This window comes from Ahaetulla prasina, chromosome 8, assembly GCF_028640845.1.
Source record: "Ahaetulla prasina isolate Xishuangbanna chromosome 8, ASM2864084v1, whole genome shotgun sequence".
In the NCBI taxonomy this organism is placed as follows: Eukaryota; Metazoa; Chordata; class Lepidosauria; order Squamata; family Colubridae; genus Ahaetulla; species Ahaetulla prasina.
The window spans coordinates 51,232,726-51,255,855 of NC_080546.1; the positions used below are offsets into that span (position 1 = coordinate 51,232,726).

The 23,130-nt window shown below is 35.5% G+C and overlaps 1 protein-coding gene across 1 annotated transcript in view; it reads left to right on the forward strand.

Annotated features, from left to right (window-relative positions):
- Positions 1 to 23,130, forward strand: part of FAT1 (FAT atypical cadherin 1) — a 160,631-nt gene that overhangs the window by 95,165 nt on the left and 42,336 nt on the right. Inside the window, exons 4-8 of the mRNA XM_058192144.1 lie at positions 8,792 to 9,121; positions 11,285 to 11,495; positions 13,709 to 13,848; positions 20,593 to 20,868; positions 21,936 to 22,146. Coding sequence (XP_058048127.1) covers positions 8,792 to 9,121; positions 11,285 to 11,495; positions 13,709 to 13,848; positions 20,593 to 20,868; positions 21,936 to 22,146 — 1,168 coding nt within the window. The remainder of the gene's footprint in view (positions 1 to 8,791; positions 9,122 to 11,284; positions 11,496 to 13,708; positions 13,849 to 20,592; positions 20,869 to 21,935; positions 22,147 to 23,130) is intronic.

The following is a 23,130-nucleotide window of genomic DNA, read 5'->3' on the forward strand; positions in this document are numbered from 1 at the left end:
AGACTTATATTTTGTGACTCTTAAAAACTGAAATGGCTACTAAACCACCTAAGACTGGGGGTAGAAGGGGTTCTGAACCAGCTTTAGAAGATTTGATTAAAGAGCAAGGGAAAGTGTTTGAAGAAAGGTTTAAGGAGATTATGGATAATAATGAGAAAATAAGAGAAGAAATAAAAGAGAATAATAAAAAAATAAGAAGATATTTTGATGGCTTTTCAAGGTTTGGCAAGGTTTGGCAAAAAGACTGGAGGTGGTGGAGGAGGAGGTGCAAAAAATTGCTCAGTCAAATCAGCAAATAGAAAATAGAATGGGGGGAATGCAAATCAAATTGGACAAAAATGAAGATCAAGTGGTGGTGATGCAGTATAGAATGATGGAAGGATTAGGGGCTTGAATGAGGAGAAAGGGGAAGATTTTAAAAAAATTTTACCAGAAGCTCTGGCTGAACTTATTGAACTTGATCCACAAGAGGTTGCTTATCAAATTGACAAAATTTATAGAGTTAATTCCTGGATTGCTAGGCAGAAGAAACTTCCTAGAGACATTGTGGTTTATTTTTTGAAAAGAACAGTGAGGAATCAAATTTTGCAAGTTGCTTTTCAGAAAAACTTGAAAATAGGAGAACAGGAGCTGAAGGTTTTGAAAGAGATTCCTCCCAAGATGTTAAGGGATAGAAAGGACTTTACATTTTTTACACAAGAACTTAAGAAATACCAGATTCAATTTAGATGGGAGGTTCCAGTTGGTTTGACAGTGTATTATCAAGGAAGGAGATATCGTATTGATACAGTGCTTAAGGCCAAAGATTTTCTTTCTACCGTGCTGAAACTTGAAGTAGAAATAATAGAAAAAAGAATTCAAGAGACTCAAATGGGTGTGGAAGCTGAGGTGATTCCAGTGATGTTACCATCTGAGGAACAACCACAAGAACAAAGACTGACGAGGGGAGCCCTTAAGCGTAAAAAAAAGGAGCAACAAACTCAAAGTAAAGTTCAGGATTCTGCTACAGAAGCGGTGGGAGGAGCACGGCCGAAGATACAGGAGGACGAAACTTCAGCTGATCGCTCAAAAGCTTCAGCAGGCCAGTAATGGCAAATAAAATCTTGACCTGGAATGTCAATGGTTTGAATTCAGCTCAGAAGAGAAGAAAAATATTTCATTATTTGAAACAATTTAAAAATGATGTGATTTGCTTACAAGAAACGCATATTAAACTATCAGATCAAAAGTACTTAATAAATTCAAAGTTAGGTAAACATTTTGTTGCTTCAGCTTTGGAGAAAAAACATGGCATAGTGGTTTATTTGAGAAAAGATATACCAGCCAAGTTAATAGAGGCAGATATTCACGGAAGATATATTGCTATTGAACTTACAATAGAAACAAAAAGGACCCTCTTGTTTGATATATATGCACCCAATCAGCAACAAGAAAAATTTTATAGAATGTTGTATGATAAGTTGATTCTATGGGATTATAAATCGTGTATTATATTGGGAGGTTAATGGCTGATCAGGTGGCAACAAATATACAATATGCCAAACACAATACTTTTTGTAATGCAAATAGACCTGGTAGGTGGTTAGCATACACCTTAAGGAAAAGACAAAAACAACGTACTATAGAAAAAATAGAATATAAAGGCAAAGAGAGATATCAACAGGATAAAATTTAAAAAGCTTTTTTAGAATATTATACAAATTTATATCTTAAAGATAATATATTGAACAGGGATATTGATAATTATTTGAAGGAATATAAGGTTAAAAATTTAACTTTAGAACAAACGGATGAACTGAATTGGCCTATAACCTCTGAAGAAATTATTTTGGTAATTAAACAATTAAAAATGGGGAAAACTCCTGGTACGGATGGGCTCACAGTTAGTTATTATAGGAATTTACAGGATGAGATGTTAGGTCCACTTAAGGAATTATTTAATCAGATACAATTAGGAGGGGGAATTCCCCCCTCATGGAGAACCTCTTTTATTTCATTGATACCAAAAGAGGAACAGGATTGTTCTAAACCTGGGAACTATAGGCCAATCTCACTTTTAAATAATGATTATAAGATTTTTGTTAAAATAATAGCTAATAGATTAATGTTGATTTTGCAGCAAAGAATTCATAATGATCAATCTGGATTTATAAAAGGGAGACAGATGAGGAATAATGTTAGGCAGATTGTTAATTTACTGGAGTATTTAGAAAAGAAAAATTTTATTCCAGCAGCATTTATCTTTCTCGATGCAGAGAAAGCTTTTGATCGATTGCATTGGGATTTTTTATTTAAATTAATAGAAAAGATGCAATTTGGAGATCGTTTTACAAGAATAATTAGGGCAATTTATGGAGAGCAAACAGCACAGATTATAATCAATGGTAGCTTAACAGAACCTTTTAAGATTGCGAAAGGAACAAGACAGGGATGTCCTTTATCACCATTATTGTTTATTTTAACTCTAGAACCATTATTGGATAAAATACGAGAAGTAAAGGAGATAGAGGGAATTAGAGTTAGGCAACATGAATATAAGCTAAGAGCTTTTGCAGATGACCTGGTGATTACTTTAACAAACCCTATAAATTCTAGTAAATCTTTGTTGGAAATAATTGATCAATATGGGAAGGTTTCAGGGTTTAAGGTAAATCAGAAAAAGGCAAAAGTGATAATAAAAAATATGGCCAGACAACAGAAAGAAAAACTAGAGGAAATAACAGGATTTGAAATTGTAAAGAAGGTGAAATACTTAGGGGTTTATATTACATCGTCAAATGTGAAATTGTACAATCAGGCCAGAAATGCACTAACAAGGGAGATAAGAGCAGCAAAAAGAAGCTACTCTGAAAAGCTAAAGAATCAATTTTCAGCAAATGAACCAGCAAACATGTGGAAAACTCTTAAAAATATCACCGGCTATGGCAAACCTCCTTCCCAGGCTGAAGGTAATCAACAACTGGCAGATGACCTGAATGAGTTTTACTGCAGGTTTGAAAGGAAACTACAGCCACCTATCTCCACAACCCCCATCTCAGACACACCAACAACAGCCAAGCCTCCTACAATGGATTTCATTGGGTTACAACTAGTGATCACAGAAAAGGAAGTGCAGGACCTATTTCACAGACAAAAGCCAGGAAAAGCTCCAGGCCCAGACAAGATAACTCCTTCTTGCTTAAAAGTCTGTGCTGACCAATTGGCCCCCATCTTCACCCATATTTTCAATAAATCACTAGAGATGTGCTATGTTCCTTCTTGCTTCAAACGCTCTACCATCATCCCAGTGCGAAGAAGCCCACCATCAAGGAACTGAATGACTACAGACCAGTTGCTCTAACATCTGTAGTCATGAAAACCTTTGAAAGGCTAGTGCTTTTATGAAACCATCAAATATTTAGATTGCAATTTGCATACCGAGCAAATAGATCAACAGATGATGCTGTTAATATGGCTCTGCACTACATCCTACAACATCTTGAGTCTCCAAAGACCTATGCAAGGGTCCTTTTTGTAGACTTTAGTTCAGCATTCAATACCATCATTCCAGACATTCTTCTAACTAAGCTAAACCAGCTACAGGTACCGGAACAGACTTGTAAGTGGGTCACAAGCTTCCTAACAAACAGGAAGCAGCTGGTGAAGCTACAAGATCACATACCTGTACAATTAGCACAGAAGGCTGTGTGCTCTCCCACTTTTCTCTCTCTGTATATGACTGCATCTCCAATGATCCATTTGTTAAGCTACTGAAGTTCGCAGATGACACAACAGTGATTGGTCTCATTCGAGACAATGACGAATCCGCATATAGACGAGAGGTCGAACGACTAGACTTGTGGTGCAACCATAACAATCTGGAACTGAACACACTCAAAACCGTAGAAATGGTGGTAGACTTTAGGAAAAACCCTTCCATACTTCCACCTCTCACAATACTTGACAACACAGTATCAACAGTAGAAACCTTCAAATTTCTGGGTTCTATCATATCGCAAGATCTCAGGGTTTAAGGTAAATCAGAAAAGGCAAAAGTGATAATAAAAATATGGCCAGACAACAGAAAGAAAAACTAGAGGAAATAACAGGATTTGAAATTGTAAAGAAGGTTAAATACTTAGGGTTTATATTACATCGTCAAATGTGAAATTGTACAATCAGGCCAGAAATGCACTAACAAGGAGATAAGAGCAGCAAAAAGCTACTCTGAAAAGCTAAAGAATCAATTTTCAGCAAATGAACCAGCAAACATGGAAAACTCTTAAAAAATATCACGCTGTAAAATTCCTTAGGCTGAAGGTAATCAACAACTGGCAGATGACCTGAATGAGTTTTAGGTTTGAAAGGAAACTACAGACCTATCTACAAATCTCAGACACACCAACAACAGCCAAGTCCTACAACTGAATTTCATTGGGTTAAACTAGTGATCACAGAAAAGGAAGTGCAGGACCTATTTCACAGACAAAGCCAGGAAAAGCTCCAGGCCCAGACAAGATAACTCCTTCTTGCTTAAAAGTCTGTGCTGACCAATTGATCTTCATATTTTCAATAAATCACTAGAGATGTGCTATGTTCTTGCTTCAGTCTACCATCATCCCAGTGCGAAGAAGCCCACCATCAAGGAACTGAATGACTACAGACCAGTTGCTCTAACATCTGTAGTCATGAAAACCTTTGAAAGGCTAGTGCTTTCCTACCTGAAAACCATCACGAATGCTTTAGATTGATTTGCATACCGAGCAAATAGATCAACAGATGATGCTGTTAATATGGCTCTGACATCCTACAACATCTTGAGTCTCCAAAGACCTATAAAGGGTCCTTTGAACTTTAGTTCAGCATTCAATACCATCATTCCAGACATTCTTCTAACTAAGCTAAACCAGCTACAGGTACGGAACAGACTTGTAAGTGGATCAAGCTTCCTAACAAACAGGAAGCAGCAGGTGAAGCTAAGCAAGATCACATACCTGTACAATTAGCACAGAAGGCTGTGTGCTCTCCCACTTCTCTCTCTCTGTATACCAATGACTGCATCTCCAATGATCCATTTGTTAAGCTACTGAAGTTCGCAGATGACACAACAGTGATTGGTCTCATTGAGACAATAGAAATATATAGGCGAAATTAAGACTAGATTGTGGTGCAACCATAACAATCTGGAACTGAACACACTCAAAACCGTAGAAATGGTGGTAGACTTTAGGAAAAACCCTTCCATACTTCCACCTCTCACAATGACAACACAGTATCAACAGTAGAAACCTTCAAATTTCTGGGTTCTATCATATGATCTCAAATGGACAGCTAACATCAAAACATCATTAAAAAGGACAACAAAGAATGTTCTTTCTGAACTCAGTAAGCTCAAACTGCCCAAGGAGCTGCTGATCCAATTCTACAGAGGAATTATTGAGTCTGTCATTTGCACCTCTATAACTGTCTGGTTCGGTTCTGCAACCCAACAAGAAAAACACAGACTTCAGAGGATAATTAGAACTGCAGAAAAATAATTGCTACCAATTGCCTTCCATTGAGGACCTGTACTGCACGAATCAAGAAGAGGGCCGTGAAAATATTTGCAGATCCTCGCATCCTGGACATAAACTGTTTCAACTCCTACCCTCAAAAGCTATAGAGCACTGCACCAGAACAACTAGACACAAGAACAGTTTTTCCGAAGGCCATCACTCTGCTAAACAAATAATTCCCTCAACACTGTCAGACTATTTACTGAATCTGCACTACTATTAATCTTCTCATAGTTCCCATCACCAATCTCTTTCCACTTATGACTGTATGACTATAACGTTACTGGCAATCCTTATGATTTATATTGATATATTGACCATCAATTGTGTTGTAAATGTTGTACCTTGATGAACGTATCTTTTCTTTTATGTAACACTGAGAGCATATGCACCAAGACAAATTCCTTGTGTGTCCAATCACACTTGGCCAATAAAATTCTATTCTATTCTAAATTCTATTCTATTCTATAAGAATAACTATGAGGTTTTATGGCAAAAAGTTCAGAAGGAGTTGATTGTTTGGAAAAAATTGCAATTATCTTTGCTGGGGAGAATTGCTGCTATTAAAATGAATGTTTTACCTAGATTTTTATTCCTCTTTCAGATGATACCAATAATTAAGAAAGATAAGAATCTTGAGGAATGGCAGAAGGGAATTAACAAATTTATATGGGAAGGTAAAAAAGCTAGGGTTAAAATGAAAATAATTCAAGATTCTCGGGAAAGGGGAGGTTTAAAAATGCCCAATTTTAAATTATACTATGAAGCAGCTGCTCTCTCTGCAATAAGTGATTGGTTTAATTTAACGGAGGAAAGAATTTTGAATATAGAAGGTTATGACTTGCTATATGGATGGCATGCATATTTAATTTATGACAAAAAAGTGGATAAGGCCTTTAAAAATCATGTGCTAAGAACTGCTCTTCTGCGTGTTTGGAAAAAATACTCTTATAAACTAAATTATAAGGTTCCTATATGGGCAAGTCCTAGACATACAATAGAGAATATAAATATAGAACAGAATCAGGAAATGATTACATATAAAGATCTTTTGTATACTGAAAGAGGTAATTTGCAATTAAAATCTCTGCACGTATTAAAAAAGGAAGGGAAAAATTATACTTGGTTTCAATATGAGCAACTACGTGCTAGATGGAAGGAAGATCAGAAAATTGGTATAGAGCAGAACGAGGGAAATTTGGTAAAGCAAATTAGAAATCAGTCTCAGGAGCATATAAAGAGATTGTATAATGTGTTACTTGAAATAGATTCTGAAAGGGACTTGGTAAAGGACTGTATGATAAAGTGGGCACAAAATTTTCAGGAGCCAATATTATTGGAAACTTGGGAAAAATTTGGGTTAGAAATGTTAAATTCACGCAGGCACAGAATCTGAGGGAAAATTTTTATAAAATGTTTTATAGATGGCATTTAGATCCTAAAAAATTATCGTGTATGTATCCAGATATGCAAGCAAAATGTTGGAGATGTAATTGTGATGACGCTACATATTTTCACATTTGGTGGACTTGTAAGGATATAAAGGCCTTTTGGATAAAAATTTGGTGGATCTTACAAAATGTTTTGAAAAAGAAGATAAAGTTCCTGCTGCAATTTTTTTTGTTGGGAATTATTACGGACTGTACAGTAATTGAGACTAAATTGATTTTAAATCTAATAACAGCAGCAAGATTACTAATAGGACAGTACTGGAAGAAAAAAGAAGTACCTACAATAGAAGAATGGATATTGAAAGTTGCCAATTTGGCTGAGATGGCGAAAATATCAGCCTTTTTGAAAGACAATACGCAAGAAAGATACTTAAAGGGAATGGAAAAAATGGATTGACTATATTCAATGTAGATATCAGACTAAGAGTTATCAGACTGTTTTTGAATGATTATGATGTATTATTTTTGATTGTTTTCGGGGAAAGTTAGGAATTGATGATTATAGGGGTATAATTAAGTTGGGATGAAATTTTTTTAGCATATGTTTGTTTTATTTTTAACTATACCTTGTGTTCGTTCCGGGAAGTCGGGGGGGAGGGGGGTTGTGAAGGGAGGGGGAGAGGAGGGGGGAAGGGGGGGAAATTTTGTAAAACTTTTTGAATTAAAAAAAAAACCTACATTCATATAAATAAGCATAAGCATAAGATATGGTTGATTCAATTTTATTCAATCAATCATAGGAGTCACAACTTTAGTAGAGTTATATTGAATGACATAGTCTATTTTCACATGAAATGAACAATTTGTTCATATGTGTGATGTAAAATATAATATTCAGGTAAAAATGTTTATAAGGGCTTAAAATGGGTAAGAGTCTTACAAGTTTGGTAATTACTGGGAGTTTTAAAGACTTCAGACTTAGGAGCAGAATCCAACATTCAGGTACCTTATTGGTTGCCTCTATAATACATTGCTCTATGTTTCACTGACTTCCATTTTCTTTCCAGGTGTAATGCATGATGTTGGTTATCATTGTTAAAGCGCTAGATGATATAGGGCCAGGTCTTCCTGGAGTGTCCTTTGCCTCCATCAGGTCAGATAGATGGTGCCTAGGCAGAGTGTCTTCCAAGTAGCAGTTCTACTGCATGAAATACACTTTTCCATGAGATCTTTCAGGCCTGTATCCTGCTAGATGGCTTTGCTCCGAGCTTTGGGCTAGGGTGAAACTGACCCTCAATAATTGTGGTTTTTTAAAATATATTCAGGTACTTTTTTAAGGGACTCGGGAATTATTTTTTGGAGGTTCATTTTTGTTGATTTTTTTGGTGTGTTCTTGTTCTTGAACTGCTTAGAGATGTGGCACTATAAATGGGTGGCTCTATAAATAAATGCATCATTTTAAAAGTGTCTTTCCCTGTTTCTAGCTCCAGCACTGTGGAATGTAGCTTCTAGTCCTGATTTGTTAAATAACATATTTTGAACATTAGCGTTATACTTAATATTAGTACCATTTAAGGACAGTATTTAATTATTTTCCAAGTGCTTGCAGTAAAGTGAGTCATGTTTTCCATTTTGATACATAGACAATTATGAATACTTAAGAGGTTGACTTAATCTAAGCTTATATTAGATATTGTTGGCAAAGATAGTCACATTTTTATTCACTTTTCAAAATATTTAGACATTACAGCTGGAAACCATACTGAAAGTTCTACAGTGGAAAAATAGAGGGGGAGTCACAGTCTGCTTTGATTTCTAACAAAGAAGAAACATTTATTTTTGTGAATTGTTTTATTGTCCAATTAGGTAACTGTGACAGATAATGGTACACCAGCAGAATCAACCCTTACCCGTGTCATTGTGAAAATTTTAGATGAAAATGATAATCGACCTCAATTCTTGCAAAAGTTTTATCAAATCAAACTGCCTGAGCGTGAAAAACCAGAGAGAGAGAGAACAGCAAGAAAAGAACCAATCTACCGTGTGGTAGCTGCAGACAAAGATGAAGGTCCCAATGCAGAAATATCTTATAAAATTGAAGATGGCAACGAGCATGGCAAATTTTTTATTGACCCAATAACTGGTGTTGTCTCATCTAAGAAATATTCTGGAGCTGGAGAATATGACATTCTTACAGTAAGTTCGTATTTCAATTACATGTCCTTGCATGCTGTCAGTGCCTTTGCATTTTATGTAGCACTGTTATTATAGCTTATTTGGAAAAATAGTATAAAATATTGGAAAATCTTTTAATTCATAGCAAACCAAACTTTTACTTTTCAAAATATAAAGACGTGTTCTCTTTTTATAAAAATTAATAACAATTAAAATGTTTTAAATGTTAGTAACATTTTAGTAACCAATTTTTAAAAAACATTTTCTTAGCTAAAATTCAGATGATCATTGTGCAAGTAGTTGTGCTAGCCTGCTTGACATACATACAGTCCCCATTTTATACATTTATATATCTTTTATATAGGTAACATGATGCAGTTTATTCTAATGTAGCTGAGAATAAACCCTCTTAAAGTCAATAAATGTATGAATATGTGAAGGATTTATTCATCTTTAACTAAAACTTACTGGTTCTTGACCTTTCCTGATTGTGAGCTTGGCCATTTTAGTTCAGTATTTTCTGATGTATATAATTTATTTTCCTTCAAACATTTAAAATTGCTAATACTCTTATATTATTAGATCAAGGCTAGATATGACAAAAGTCATCAACAATAGTCTTCATATAGAATGGATCTCAAAAATCCATCTTCTGAACCCATTTCTTTTGAAGAATCGTTTTTTCTTTTACGGTCATGGAAAGTGATCCAGTAGCTCACATGATTGGTGTAATAGGTGTAGAGCCACTGGGTACTTTACTCTGGTTTGATATTACAGGTAAATGAATTTTCATTGTGACTTCTTGATTATTTACAGGGGTATCAAACTCATACAGCAGATTATCATTACGACCCTGGTTTAGCAAAGGGGAGAAACTGATACATCCTGGCAACATGAAGATATGAGTTTGACACCCTTATTTAGATGATAGTTAATATCTCTTCAGTAGCTACAAAATGAAAAGAAATCTGGGAAGGATTTAATTAAATATATGCTGTTAATTAGTGAAGAGAATGATTTTTTTCAGTTTTTCATAAATAAACAATTATGAATACTTAAGAGGTTGACTTAATCTAAGCTTATATTAGATATTGTTGGCAAAGATAGTCACATTTTTATTCACTTTTCAAAATATTTAGACATTACAGCTGGAAACCATACTGAAAGTTCTACAGTGGAAAAATAGAGGGGGAGTCACAATCTGCTTTGATTTCTAACAAAGAGGAAACATTTATTTTTGTGAATTGTTTTATTGTCCAATTAGGTAACTGTGACAGATAATGGTACACCAGCAGAATCAACCCTTACCCGTGTCATTGTGAAAATTTTAGATGAAAATGATAATCGACCTCAATTCTTGCAAAAGTTTTATCAAATCAAACTGCCTGAGCGTGAAAAACCAGAGAGAGAGAGAACAGCAAGAAAAGAACCAATCTACCGTGTGGTAGCTGCAGACAAAGATGAAGGTCCCAATGCAGAAATATCTTATAAAATTGAAGATGGCAACGAGCATGGCAAATTTTTTATTGACCCAATAACTGGTGTTGTCTCATCTAAGAAATATTCTGGAGCTGGAGAATATGACATTCTTACAGTAAGTTCGTATTTCAATTACATGTCCTTGCATGCTGTCAGTGCCTTTGCATTTTTATGTAGCACTGTTATTATAGCTTATTTGGAAAATAGTATAAAATATTGGAAAATCTTTTAATTCATAGCAAACCAAACTTTTACTTTTTCAAAATATAAAAGACGTGTTCTCTTTTTTATAAAAAAATTAATAACAATTAAAATGTTTTAAATGTTCGTGTAACATTTTAGTAACCAATTTTTTTAAAAAAAAACATTTTCTTAGCTAAAATTCAGATGATCATTGTGCAAGTAGTTGTGCTAGCCTGCTTCGACATACATACAGTCCCCATTTTATACATTTATATATCTTTTATATAGGTAACATGATGCAGTTTATTCTAATGTAGCTGAGAATAAACCCTCTTAAAGTCAATAAATGTATGAATATGTGTGAATAGGATTGTATTGACAGCATCTTGGCAACTACAAAACTTACTGGTTCTTGACCTTTCCTGATTGTGAGCTTGGCCATTTTAGTTCAGTATTTTCTGTGTTGTATATAATTTATTTTCCTTCAAACATTTAAAATTGCTAATACTCTTATATTATTAGATCAAGGCTGTAGATAATGGCCGTCCACAAAAGTCATCAACAGCCCGTCTTCATATAGAATGGATCTCAAAACCCACTCCATCTTCTGAACCCATTTCTTTTGAAGAATCGTTTTTTTCTTTTACGGTCATGGAAAGTGATCCAGTAGCTCACATGATTGGTGTAATAGGTGTAGAGCCACTGGGTACTTTACTCTGGTTTGATATTACAGGTAAGAGTATTTTAGAATTTTTCATTGTGACTTCTTGATTATTTAGAGCAGGGGTATCAAACTCACGGCCCACAGGGCAGATTCGTCATGCGCTGGCCACGCCCACCCTGGTTTAGCAAAGGGGGAGAAGTCGTGATACATCACGTGGCAACATGAAGATATGAGTTTGACACCCTTATTTAGATGATAGTTAATATCTCTTCAGTAGCTACAAAATGAAAAGAAATCTGGGAAGGATTTAATTAAATATATGCTGTTAATTAGTGAAGAGAATGTGATTTTTTTTCAGTTTTTTCATAAATAAAATCCAACGTTCTATGTTCTAGTATGAAAAATAATTGTACTCTCTAATAGCTAGATTCAATTTAATAAACAGGAATAATTATGGGAAGTATTTTGAATTCATTACTAAACAATCAGAGCTGATTTAAAATTTTGGCTCCCTTCATCCCAATGAAGTTGTTACACCTCAGGTGTTCTGCTTAAATTTAATTTTTGAAGAGCTCTGACATCAAAAGCCATTGATGTCTATAAATCTGGAAAAGATGCAAAACTATTTTCTAAAGCACAGCATTCCAATAATCCATAGTCCGACACAATGGATCTTCAAATGGAAAACAACAGATAGTCTCGTATGGTCCATTCTCTGAATATCACTCAAAGAAAGCTTCACACTTCCTTCCCATGAAGGTAACTATCACCAGAAGATTTTCTTCAATGCACTTTGTTGCAGTTTCAGTTCAATTTTAGTTTATTAAGCGCACACTGTTTATTAAGAGTAGAACAAGCCAGAATGATTGGGTTGCACTCTGTGAGATCTAGTTATAAGATAAGGGCTAGTTGGAATAATTGATCTATGTCTGTCTGCTTGTTCTTAGCTGAATGGGAATTGCGAAAATTCCTATTTGCATGAAATGCTGCTATTGTGTAGATAATGAAACGTACTGATTGGGATCCTGCAGTTACTGCAAGTTTCTTGACTGTTACTGCCAGCATGAATCAAATTGATTGACATTTTCTGTATTTGCTTTATTTATTTATTTTCCTTTCTATTTGGCTATATCAGATGACAAAGTTGCTAGTGAAGTTTTTTACATCTTTCCCATGGCCTGTATAACAGAAGGTATCTGCTTAGATCACATAATTGCTGGTCAGATTATGAGATCTACAGTAAAAAACATTCTGATGTAGAATATTTTATATCAGCTCACAGCTTTCTAGTTCACAATAATTGCCCATGGTTCTGTCTGTTATTTTATCGTCTCCAATGCAATGTGCCCCTAAGCAATTCAGATAAAGAGTATGATGTTTTGCTGTAGCCGTGTTTGTGTTTTGCAGCAGTTAGAAGCTTCATCCTGCTTTTAGAGTTGGCAATCTAGAAATTCAGTAGTATTTGTAATGAGGCAATATCCTGCCCATTATTATGAATGGTTGTAAACATAAATGGGATTAGATGCCTTTAATATCTCTCAAGCTTCTTTACAATTTAATATATGTTTGGAAGAAATGTACAATGTAACTGTGAAAGAAATACAGCTCAAGAATGTTTTATTTATAAATATTTTATTTATTACCATTTATTTCATTATTTATAAAGAAATATTTTATCTAAAATTGAGAATCAATAAAATTGGGTGATCAAAAATATTTATTACAGCTAATTAAAGTTTGTTTTAATTATTATCATAATGATAAATACAGTACCACTTCAGTGTTGCTGCAGAGTGTATTCCATTTGTAATTAATCTGTCATGGTCAGAATTAATTTAAGAAAAAGAAAAGAGTGGCTGGAATCTTGTCTTTATTTTTGTTTTTACTCAGAAGCCTTTGAAGGAATTCTAGTAGTAAAAATATAGCAGGGTGAATTAATTCTATTGGATTTTTAACACCAAATGGATAGTTTTGAATGAAATAGAGATTTCAAATGGCTATTCCTCTTTTATTCCAGGAAGATTACCAGTTGGGTGCTTCAAAGTTGTTTTTTAAATTTGATTAATACATTGGAGCAGGGATGGGCAACTATGGCCTTTAAGACCCGTAGACTTAAACTTCCAACTCCTGAAATTCCAGAGTCAGCCATGTAGTTGAAGCCCACAGGTATTAAAGGGACCATAGTTGCCTATTCTATTCTTTACATTAGAGCAAAGAATATTCCCATATTACAAAAAAACTGGATTTTATGAACTTACTTCTTGTACAATTTCTTGGAGCAGGTGGCAACTCTGACAGCCGCTTTGATGTGGACAAGGGCACCGGAACAATAGTTGTCGCTAAACCACTTGATGCAGAACAGAAATCAAATTACAATTTGACAGTAGAAGCAACAGATGGAACTAGGACTATTAGTACGCAGGTAACGGAATTTCTAATGAACTGTTTACAGAAATCAGTGTGTTTGTGTTCATTCTTGGTGTCCCTGGGCAGAATTACATTAAGTAATTTTATTTGAAAAAGAAAGAGTTTTCTATACAAATTTACAATAGCTCTAAAGTTCCATAATCATCCCTTAAGAGAAGATTCTGTGTAAGTATATAAGTGTACTTTGTGTCAGCTTTAAAATCAGACAGTTCTACCATTAGTACAATAAATGAAAACCAGAAACAAGACAAAACTACAATTCATACAGGAAAAGAAAGTATAATACCAGTAATAAGAAAATACTACAATGTGTATATACATAGACACAAATTCTGTGAAAATAATCATTTGTGTAGTGAAATAATCTTGTTTTGATGTCTGGATTAATTCTGGTCTTAAAAGTAATGACAGATTAGGTTTCTTGCTACTTAGATGTTCCCCAACAAAAATTTCCATCTGTTTGTATGTCTTAATTGTATACACTAGTGTTATATTTATGTTTGCATATGGAGTTATTTAAATTAAAACCTGAAATAAAGCAACAATAGTTGTTTATTTATGAATTATCCCAATGATTAAAGACCTCTTGTTTATTTTGGTGTCAAGATAAAATGGCTGTGAATATAACTTCTCTGTTGAAACCACATGAAACAGCTTCCATGTGAAAACAATTCTCCGTACAACTTGGCACCAGAATTTTGAGGAAGACTGTATGAAACAAAAGCAATTTGAATAAATTTAACTGTGACATATGAAATGATTAAAGAACAAATTCAGTTTAAAGATCAGGAAGTAGAAAATAAAACACAGTTATTATCAGCCCTACTTGTACTTTGAAATAGCTGGGCCAACTTCTTTCTTTTCACATTGAAAAGAGGAGAAAGAGAAGTTATGTGTGGTATGATGAACATGAATAAAGAGAAAGTTTCCCCCCTTTATCTAAAACATGGTTATCCAGTGTAATTAACTGGTTTTGGAGGATTGGAAGGGACCTTGACATAGCTTATTGTTAAATTGTGTAATATGCTGCCAGAACATGTGCTGATGAACATCAACTGAAGTAGATTTGAAAGGTTTTGTTGTTGTTAGTTGCGAAGTCGTTTCTGACCCATCACGACCCCATGGACAGCATTCCTCCAGGCCTTCCTGTCCTCTACCAACCTCTGGAGTCCATTTAAGCTCACGCTGACTGCTTCAGTGACTCCATCCAGCCACCTCATTCTCTGTCGTCCCCTTCTTCTTTTGCCCTCAATCTTTCCCAGCATTAGGCTCTTCTCCAGTGAGTCCTTCCTTCTCATTAGGTGGCCAAAGTATTTCATTTTCATCTTCAGGATCTGGCCTTCTAAAGAGCAGCCAGGGTTGATCTCCTCTAGGACTGACTTGTTTGTTCGCCTTGCAGTCCAAGGGACTCGCAGGAGTCTTCTCCAGCACCAGAGTTCAAAAGCCTCATTTCTTTGACGCTCAGCCTTTCTTATGGTCCAACCTTCACAGCCATACATTGCAACTGGAAAAACCATAGCCTTGACTATATGCACTTTTGTTGGCAGGGTGATGTCTCTGCTTTTTAGTACACTGTCTAGATTTGCCATAGCTTTCCTCCCCAGGAGCAAGCGTCTTTTAATTCCTTGGCTGCAGTCCCCATCTGCGGTGATCTTGGAGCCCAGGAAAATATTATTATTATTTTTTTATTTATTTTACATTTATATCCCGCCCTTCTCCGAAGACTCAGGGCGGCTTACAGTGTATAAGGCAATAGTCTCATTCTATTTGTATATTTACAAAGTCAACTTATTGCCCCCCCAACAATCTGGGTCCTCATTTTACCTACCTTATAAAGGATGGAAGGCTGAGTCAACCTTGGGCCGGGCTTGAACCTGCAGTAATTGCAGGCTGCTGTGTTTTAATAACAGGCTTCTTTACAGCCTGAGCTACAAAATCTGTCACTACCTCCATTTCCTCCCCATCTATCTGACAGGAATTGAGAGGGGCGGATGCCATGATCTTAGTTTTCTTAATGTTGAGTTTCAGGCCAACTTTTGCACTCTCCTCCTTCACCTGCATAAAGAGGCTCTTCAGTTCCTCTTCACTTTCTGCCATTAGAGTGGTATCATCTGCATCTGAAGTTGTTGATATTTCTCCCGGCAATCTTAATTCCAATTTTTGATTCATCCAGTCCCACCTTTCTCATGATGTGCTCAGCATATAAATAGGCAGAGCGATAGTATACAGCCTTGTTGGATTCCTTTCCCAATTTTGAACCAATCAGTGGTTCTGTGTCCAGTTCTCACTGTTGCTTCTTGACCTGCATACAGGTTTCTCAAGAGACAAATAAAATGATCTGGTACTCCTATTTCTTTAAGAACTTGCCACAATTTGTTGTGATCCACATAATCAAAGGCTTTAGCATAGTCAATGAAGCAGAAGTAGATGTTTTTCTGGAACTCCCTCGCTTTCTCCATGATCCAGCATATGTTGGCAATTTGATCTCTAGTTCCTTTGCCTCTTCTAAATCCTGCCTGTACTTTTGGTAGTTCTTGATCCACATACTGCTGGAGCCTAGCTTGTAGGATTTTAAGCATAACCTTAGTAGCATGTGAAATAAGTGCAATGGTGCGATAGTTTGAACATTCTTTGGCATTGCCTTTCTTTGGAATTGGAATGTAAACTGACCTTTTCCAATCCTGTGGCCACTGTTGAGTTTTCCAAATTTGCTGGCAAATTGCGTGTAGCACTTTTACTGCATCGTCTTTTAAGATTTTGAATAGCTCAGCTGGAATACTGTTTCCTCCACTAGCTTTGTTGTTGCTCAGATTTCCTAAGGCCCATTTGACTTCACATTCTAGGATGTCTGGCTCAAGGTCAGTGACCACCCCATCATGGTTATCAGGGATGTTAAGCTCATTCTTGTATAGTTCTTCTGTGTAATTTTGCCACCTCTTCTTAATCTCTTCTGCCTCTGTTAGGTCCTTGACGCTTTGGTCCTTTATCATGCCCATCTTTGCATGAAACGTTCCCTTCATATCGCCAATTTTCTTGAAGAGATCTCTGGTCCTCCCTATTCTATTGTTTTCTTCTATTTCTTTGTACTGTTCATTTAAGAATGTATTCTTATCTCTTCTAGCTATTCTCTGGAATTCTGCATTCAACTGAGTGTATCTTTCTTTCTCACTTGACTTTCACTTCCTTCTTTCCTTAGCTATTTGCAAAGCTTCCTCAGCCAGCCATTTTGCTTTCTTGCCTTTCTTTTTCTTTGGGATGGTTTTAGTTGCTACCTCTTGTACAGTGTTGTGAACCTCCGTCCACTGGCACTCTGTCTATCAGATCTAATTCCTTAAATCTATTTGTCACCTCTACTGTATATTCATCAGGGATATACCTGAGTGGCCTGGGGCTTTTCCCTACTTTCTTCAATTTAAGCCTAAATTTTGTAAGGAGAAGCTCATGATCTAAGCCACAGTCAGCTCCTGGTCTTGTTTTTACTGACTGTATATAGCTTCTCCATCTTTGGCTACAGAGCACACAGTCAATCTGATTTCTGTGTTGACCGTCTGGTGATGTCCATGTGTAGAGTCGTCTCCTGGGTTGTTGGAAAAGAGTGTTTGCTATGACCATCGTATTATCTTGACAGAATTCAATCAGCCCGTGCCCTCCTTCATTTTGTACTCCAAGGCCAAACTTGCCTGTTATTCCGGTTATCTTTTGGCTTCCTACTTTAGAATTCCAATCCCCCATGATAATAAGGACATCATTTTTTGGTATTAATTCTATAAGGTGCTGTAGGACTTCATAGAACTGGTCAATTTCATCCTCTTCAGCACAGTGGTTGGGGCATAGACTTGGACTACTGTGATATTGAATCGTTTGCCTTGGATTCGAACTGAGATCATTCTGTCATTTTGGGGACTGTATCCCAGTATTGCTTTTCCTACTCTTTTATTGATTATGAAGGCTACTCCATTTCTTTTGAGGGATTCTTGCCCGCAGTAGTATACCTGATGGTCATCTGAATTAAATTCACCCATTCCTGTCCACTTTAGTTCACTGATTCTTAAGATGTCGTTGTTCAGTCTTGTCATCTCTTGTTTGACCACATCTAGCTTGCCTTGATTCATGGGTCGTACATTCCAGGTTCCTATGGAGAAAAAGTCTTTACAGCATCGGACTTTTCTTTCACAACCAGATACATCCACAGCTGAGCGTCCTTTTGGTTTTAACCCAGTCGCTTCATTCTTTCGGGCACTACTAGTACTAGCCCTTCGCTTCTTCTCAGTAGCATATTGGACACCTTCCGACCTGAGGGGCTCATGTTCTGGGATTATATCTTTTTGCCTTTTGATACTGTCCATGGGGTTTTCATGGCAAAAATACTGGAGTGGGTTACCACTTCCTTCTCCAGTGGATCACATTTTGTCAGAACTCTCTGCCATGACCTGTCCGTCATGGGTGTCCCTGTACGGCATAGCTCATAGTTTCATTGAGCTATGCAAGCCCCTTCGCCATGACAAGGCAGTAATCCATAAAGGGGCTTGAAAGGTTTATTAGATACCAATTGTTGAGAAGTTAGACTATGACTTATTAACAGAATGAGATAAAGAATGTCATTATATACAAATCCTAGGGAACACAGAATCATTGTCATTATGGCAGACATCGTTGAGATTTGGCTATTTATTTAGTCAAAGGATAGATTTGGTTCTTTGTCTCTGATTTTTGTCATGGTTAGAATCAAATATTGACCATGTCCTCTAGAAAATAATAGTTTGTTATGTAAGAAAAACTTTTTGGGTTGTCATAATGATTTTGCCAATTGTTTCGATAAAAATATATCATTTTAAAAGTTTATTTGTCAAAGTAAAAGATTACTTTTGTGATAAAATCTTATCTAAATTTTCATATTCCTTTCTTAAAAGAATTAAGTGAACTGTGGCTACAGGAATTTAACACTACTATGTCAAGAAAATAGAACTGTGCTTTATTTAATAAGCAGCAAAGTTTCCAACTAGTCTAGACATGTTTATTGCCTAAGGCAATTTTTCCAACCTTCTGTTAATTGAAGAATTCAGTTTTTAAAATTTTTAAAGAAAGCTCTGAAGTGTTGTTTTATTATTGTAATATTGTATCATATCATACCATTATCTATTATGTTACTTATTATGTTATTGTTCATCCAAGGGTATCCTGAGAAATCCAGGTTTTATTCAGAATTATGAAAGCAACATTGCATTGTGAGAGGGCACACTCTGTCCTATTTGTGCATGCTTCTAACATCACATTGTGGTCACATGCAAAAGGGGAGGAACTTAAGTCATGATGTTCCACTGCATCGTTCTCCATTCTCTCACAGATTGACCTATATATACAGGTAGTCCTCTACTTAAAACCATTCGTTTGATGACCATCCAAAGTTACAACAGGAACTGAAAAAAATTACTTATTACACTTAGGGCTGTTTTCAAAATTGCCATGGTCACAAAATCAAAATCAATTGTTTGCTTACAAACAAAGTCAATAGGAAAACCAGATTCATTTAACAACCGTGTTACTAGCTTAACAACTGCAGTGATTCACTTAACAAAAATGGCAATAAAAATGGTAAAATAGGACAACTGTCTTGCTTGGCAAGGGAAACTTTGGACTCAGTTGCAGTCATAAGTTGAGGACTACCTGTGTTTTGTTTCATTTTGTTTTTAAGAATTTTAAGAAAATAATAACCATGAAAGATCTTATGGGAAAAAATAACCCTGAAATATAACTGGGGGTGAGCATCTGTGGAATATTTGATGAAGTTATCTAAATATTGATTAGTGGAGTGCTATTGCTGCTACAGTCTCAGATGATCCTTGTCACTTTTTGGTATCTTAGAAACCATGGTCTCTGGTCCTCTTTCTTGTCAGTTCTTACATGCCTTGTTGATCACTGCTGTCATATAATTTTCTAGGGCACTCAGATATTGTCCCAATTACTAGTTGACAAACATACACATATTTTTTTGTAAATTTTGGAAGATTTTATTTCAGTGTGTGTGTGTGTGTGTGTAGGTCTTTGGTTATTCGGGTTTTCTTCCGCGTAAAATTGGAAGTGTTTTGGCGACGTTTCGACGAAATCCCATTCGTCATCTTCAGGCTAGGTGTTTACAGCTTCGTGCTTCTAGGAGAAATGTGTGATCGCAGCTGTTTCTTCCTTTTAACTGCTAGTGGGGGTTTGCTCACAGAAGTCTTAGTGATTGTAGTTTTACATGTTTTTTTTTTCTGTTACGCCCATAACTTCTATAAAGTAACTCATTCATTTATAGCAGTTAGAATTGCTGGATTAGACAGCAGGTAGATTATTAGATGTATCCTTGTTGATTTATTTCTAGTTTCTTAGTTTTATAATTTTTATTTCTGCTAATTTGGTAAATTCAGTAAATATACTATAGTAGATGTGACTGAAAAGGTCTGTCACAAGTTAAGAATGTTATTTTTTTTAAAAAGACCAGTCCATCCCAAAGATAATTGTGGTGTTTAGAGGACAAAATAAGAATTTCATACATCATCCGCAGAATCTTAAAAATTTCTAAAGTAGTGGATGGACAATTTTTTTTCCTCTACAACAGACTGATTTGATCATCTCTAATATGTATTATTTTATATTGTCCTCTGTAGCTTGTTTGTAGCATTATTTTCTGATTTCCTGTGGGGTTTCATATTTGTGTTATAATGTTGTTGCTGCCATGTTTTATTTTTGCATGTCATTTCAGGTGTACATTAACATAATAGATACAAATGATCACAGACCAGAATTTTCTCTGTTAGAATATCAAGTCGTTATAGCAGAAGACATATTGCCAGAGACAGAAATTTTGCAAGTCAGTGCCTCAGACAGAGATGAGAAGAATAAACTAATTTATACTATGCAAAGCAGCATGGATCCTACCAGCCTTAGGAAATTTCGCCTTGATCCTGTAACTGGCTCACTTTATACTGTTGAAAAGTTGGATCATGAAGTCATCCATCAACATGTTCTCACAGTCATGGTAAAGAACCATTATTGTGCTTGTTCTTCAGCTGAAGTGTTAAACTTTGCAAGCAGTATGTGGATACAAATCTGAAAAACAAATAATTAATTAAATGTCTGGCTTTTCAGTAAAACAGAGAACCATTCATAAGCAGAAACTGAAATGACTGCAGGTCAGCTACCTCTTACATTTATACATAGCACATATCTTAACCATTTACTTGTTTTTGCTTAGGAAAGGTTTGTGGGATATGTAAGTTGGGAAGAATCAAGCCTTCTTTCCCTAATTTTTAGAATCCCTTCCCTTTCCAGTGCACTCGTTAGCTCTCATCCAAACCACACTCCAATTTAACTCTGAGCTGTAAATTAAAAAGTCATTTATTGAAATGTTAATTCTTCTGTGATACTACTTACGATGGTCTTTGGCAACTTGTTATCTCCAAATCCACAAGATTCTGGCTTTAAAATGAAATATCCAAATTATAGACCTGCCAACGCACTACAGCAATTCTGGGCAACTAACGAAGATGGTAATACTGTAGAACTGACCTATTTTATAAGAGTTCTGTAAACTTTATTTAGATGACATATTTGAAAGATCAAAAATTTTCAGAACACTATAAACTACTAATGCCAGCTAATGTTATATGGTCTTTTTCCACATTCAAGCTGTTTAATATTTTGTTCCCTCATTTTGTTCTTGTTTGGAAGGAATTTCACTTTGAATATTCTGAAAGAGAGGACCAATTAAAAAGAAGTGCCTTTTAGTCCTTTTCCCCATTTTAATTCCTATCACTTTCTTGTCTAATCTAACTAAGGAGATTTATATAAAGAGCCATCTGTAACACTAATCATATGCTTGTGAATTGTACATAATATTAAAATAAACTCACCCACCTCACAAAAGAAATAGGCGAAATAGTAATATTTATTCTCTTGCATTGTGTTTATTTGTATTGAGCAAAACCATTTCTGTAGGATGTAGGTTTGAGAATTTGTTTAGAATAAAATCGCATGTAAAATTGAGTTTTTGCTGATTTGGATAAAATAATGTGCTAATTGTTAACAGTGTGCTAATTATTTTAGGTACGGGATCAAGATGTTCCTGTCAAGCGCAACTTTGCTAAAATAATCATTAATGTTAGCGATACAAATGATCATGCTCCATATTTCACCAGTTCTTCTTATGAAGGACAAGTATATGAGTCAGCAGCTGTTGGGTCCATGGTGGTTCAAGTTACAGCATTAGATAAAGATAAAGGAGAAAATGCAGAAATCAGATACTCCATAGAATCAGGTAAATTCCAATATTTTCACTATATTGTAAAGATTAAAATGTAGAAGTATGAAAATATCCAGTTTCCAATAGGGAAATTGTGATCAGACCTGCATTATTCAAAATAGTATAAAGCATACTTTCAAAAGTATTTGATCTACACTGAATTTATTTTTGTTCGACTTATTTATATAGCCCGAAGCAAAATGGCATCCTCTCCCCAGAAAGAAAAATCCTCAGATTATTAACCATTAAAATTAAATAATGATTGGTTAATTTTGTTTTCTCCCTGTTTTAAATGTAGCTGAGTAATGGTTCTGTTACTTTACAAATTTTAAAAAATTACAATCTGTATATTATCTGGAATATGCTACACTAAAAGCAGCAAGAGATTAGAAATGTCTGTTTCTAGGATCCAAAACGATGAAATACAGCTGCTACTTTAAAGAAAGTTCCATAAATCAAAAGGCATCTCTGAAAATGACCCGTATTTCTAGAGTCATACAGTTTTCCATTTACAGAAGGATGGCTTCTGGTACAATAGATTTCCAACCAGACCTTCACAGCATAGAAGGTTATATGAAGGTTATATAAAGGGAATCTACTTTGATTTAAATATAAAGGTTAGAACCCCACATTTGAGTTTAGGTTGTAATCTATCAATTAAAATGTATGAAACATAGCACCCCATGATGTGTGCAATTAGTCTATAACAGTGGTTCCTAACGTGGAGCCCACGCCCCATGGGAGGGGGGGGATTTGATTTTTAATGGGGGCAATTGGAGCCTTGTTTAAACCAAATTAATGGCCTTTTAGGCTTCCTCTGCATGAGTAGGAGTTCACTTTTTGAATAGTGAGAATTATATATCATGGGGTGGGGTGGGGAATCAGGATTTTAGAGATGCTTAGGTGGGGCATGTCCAAAAAAAGATTGGGAACCACTGGTCTAGAAGAAAGGACATTCTTTTGAAATGAAAACACTATCTGGTCAAATGTCTGTTTTCC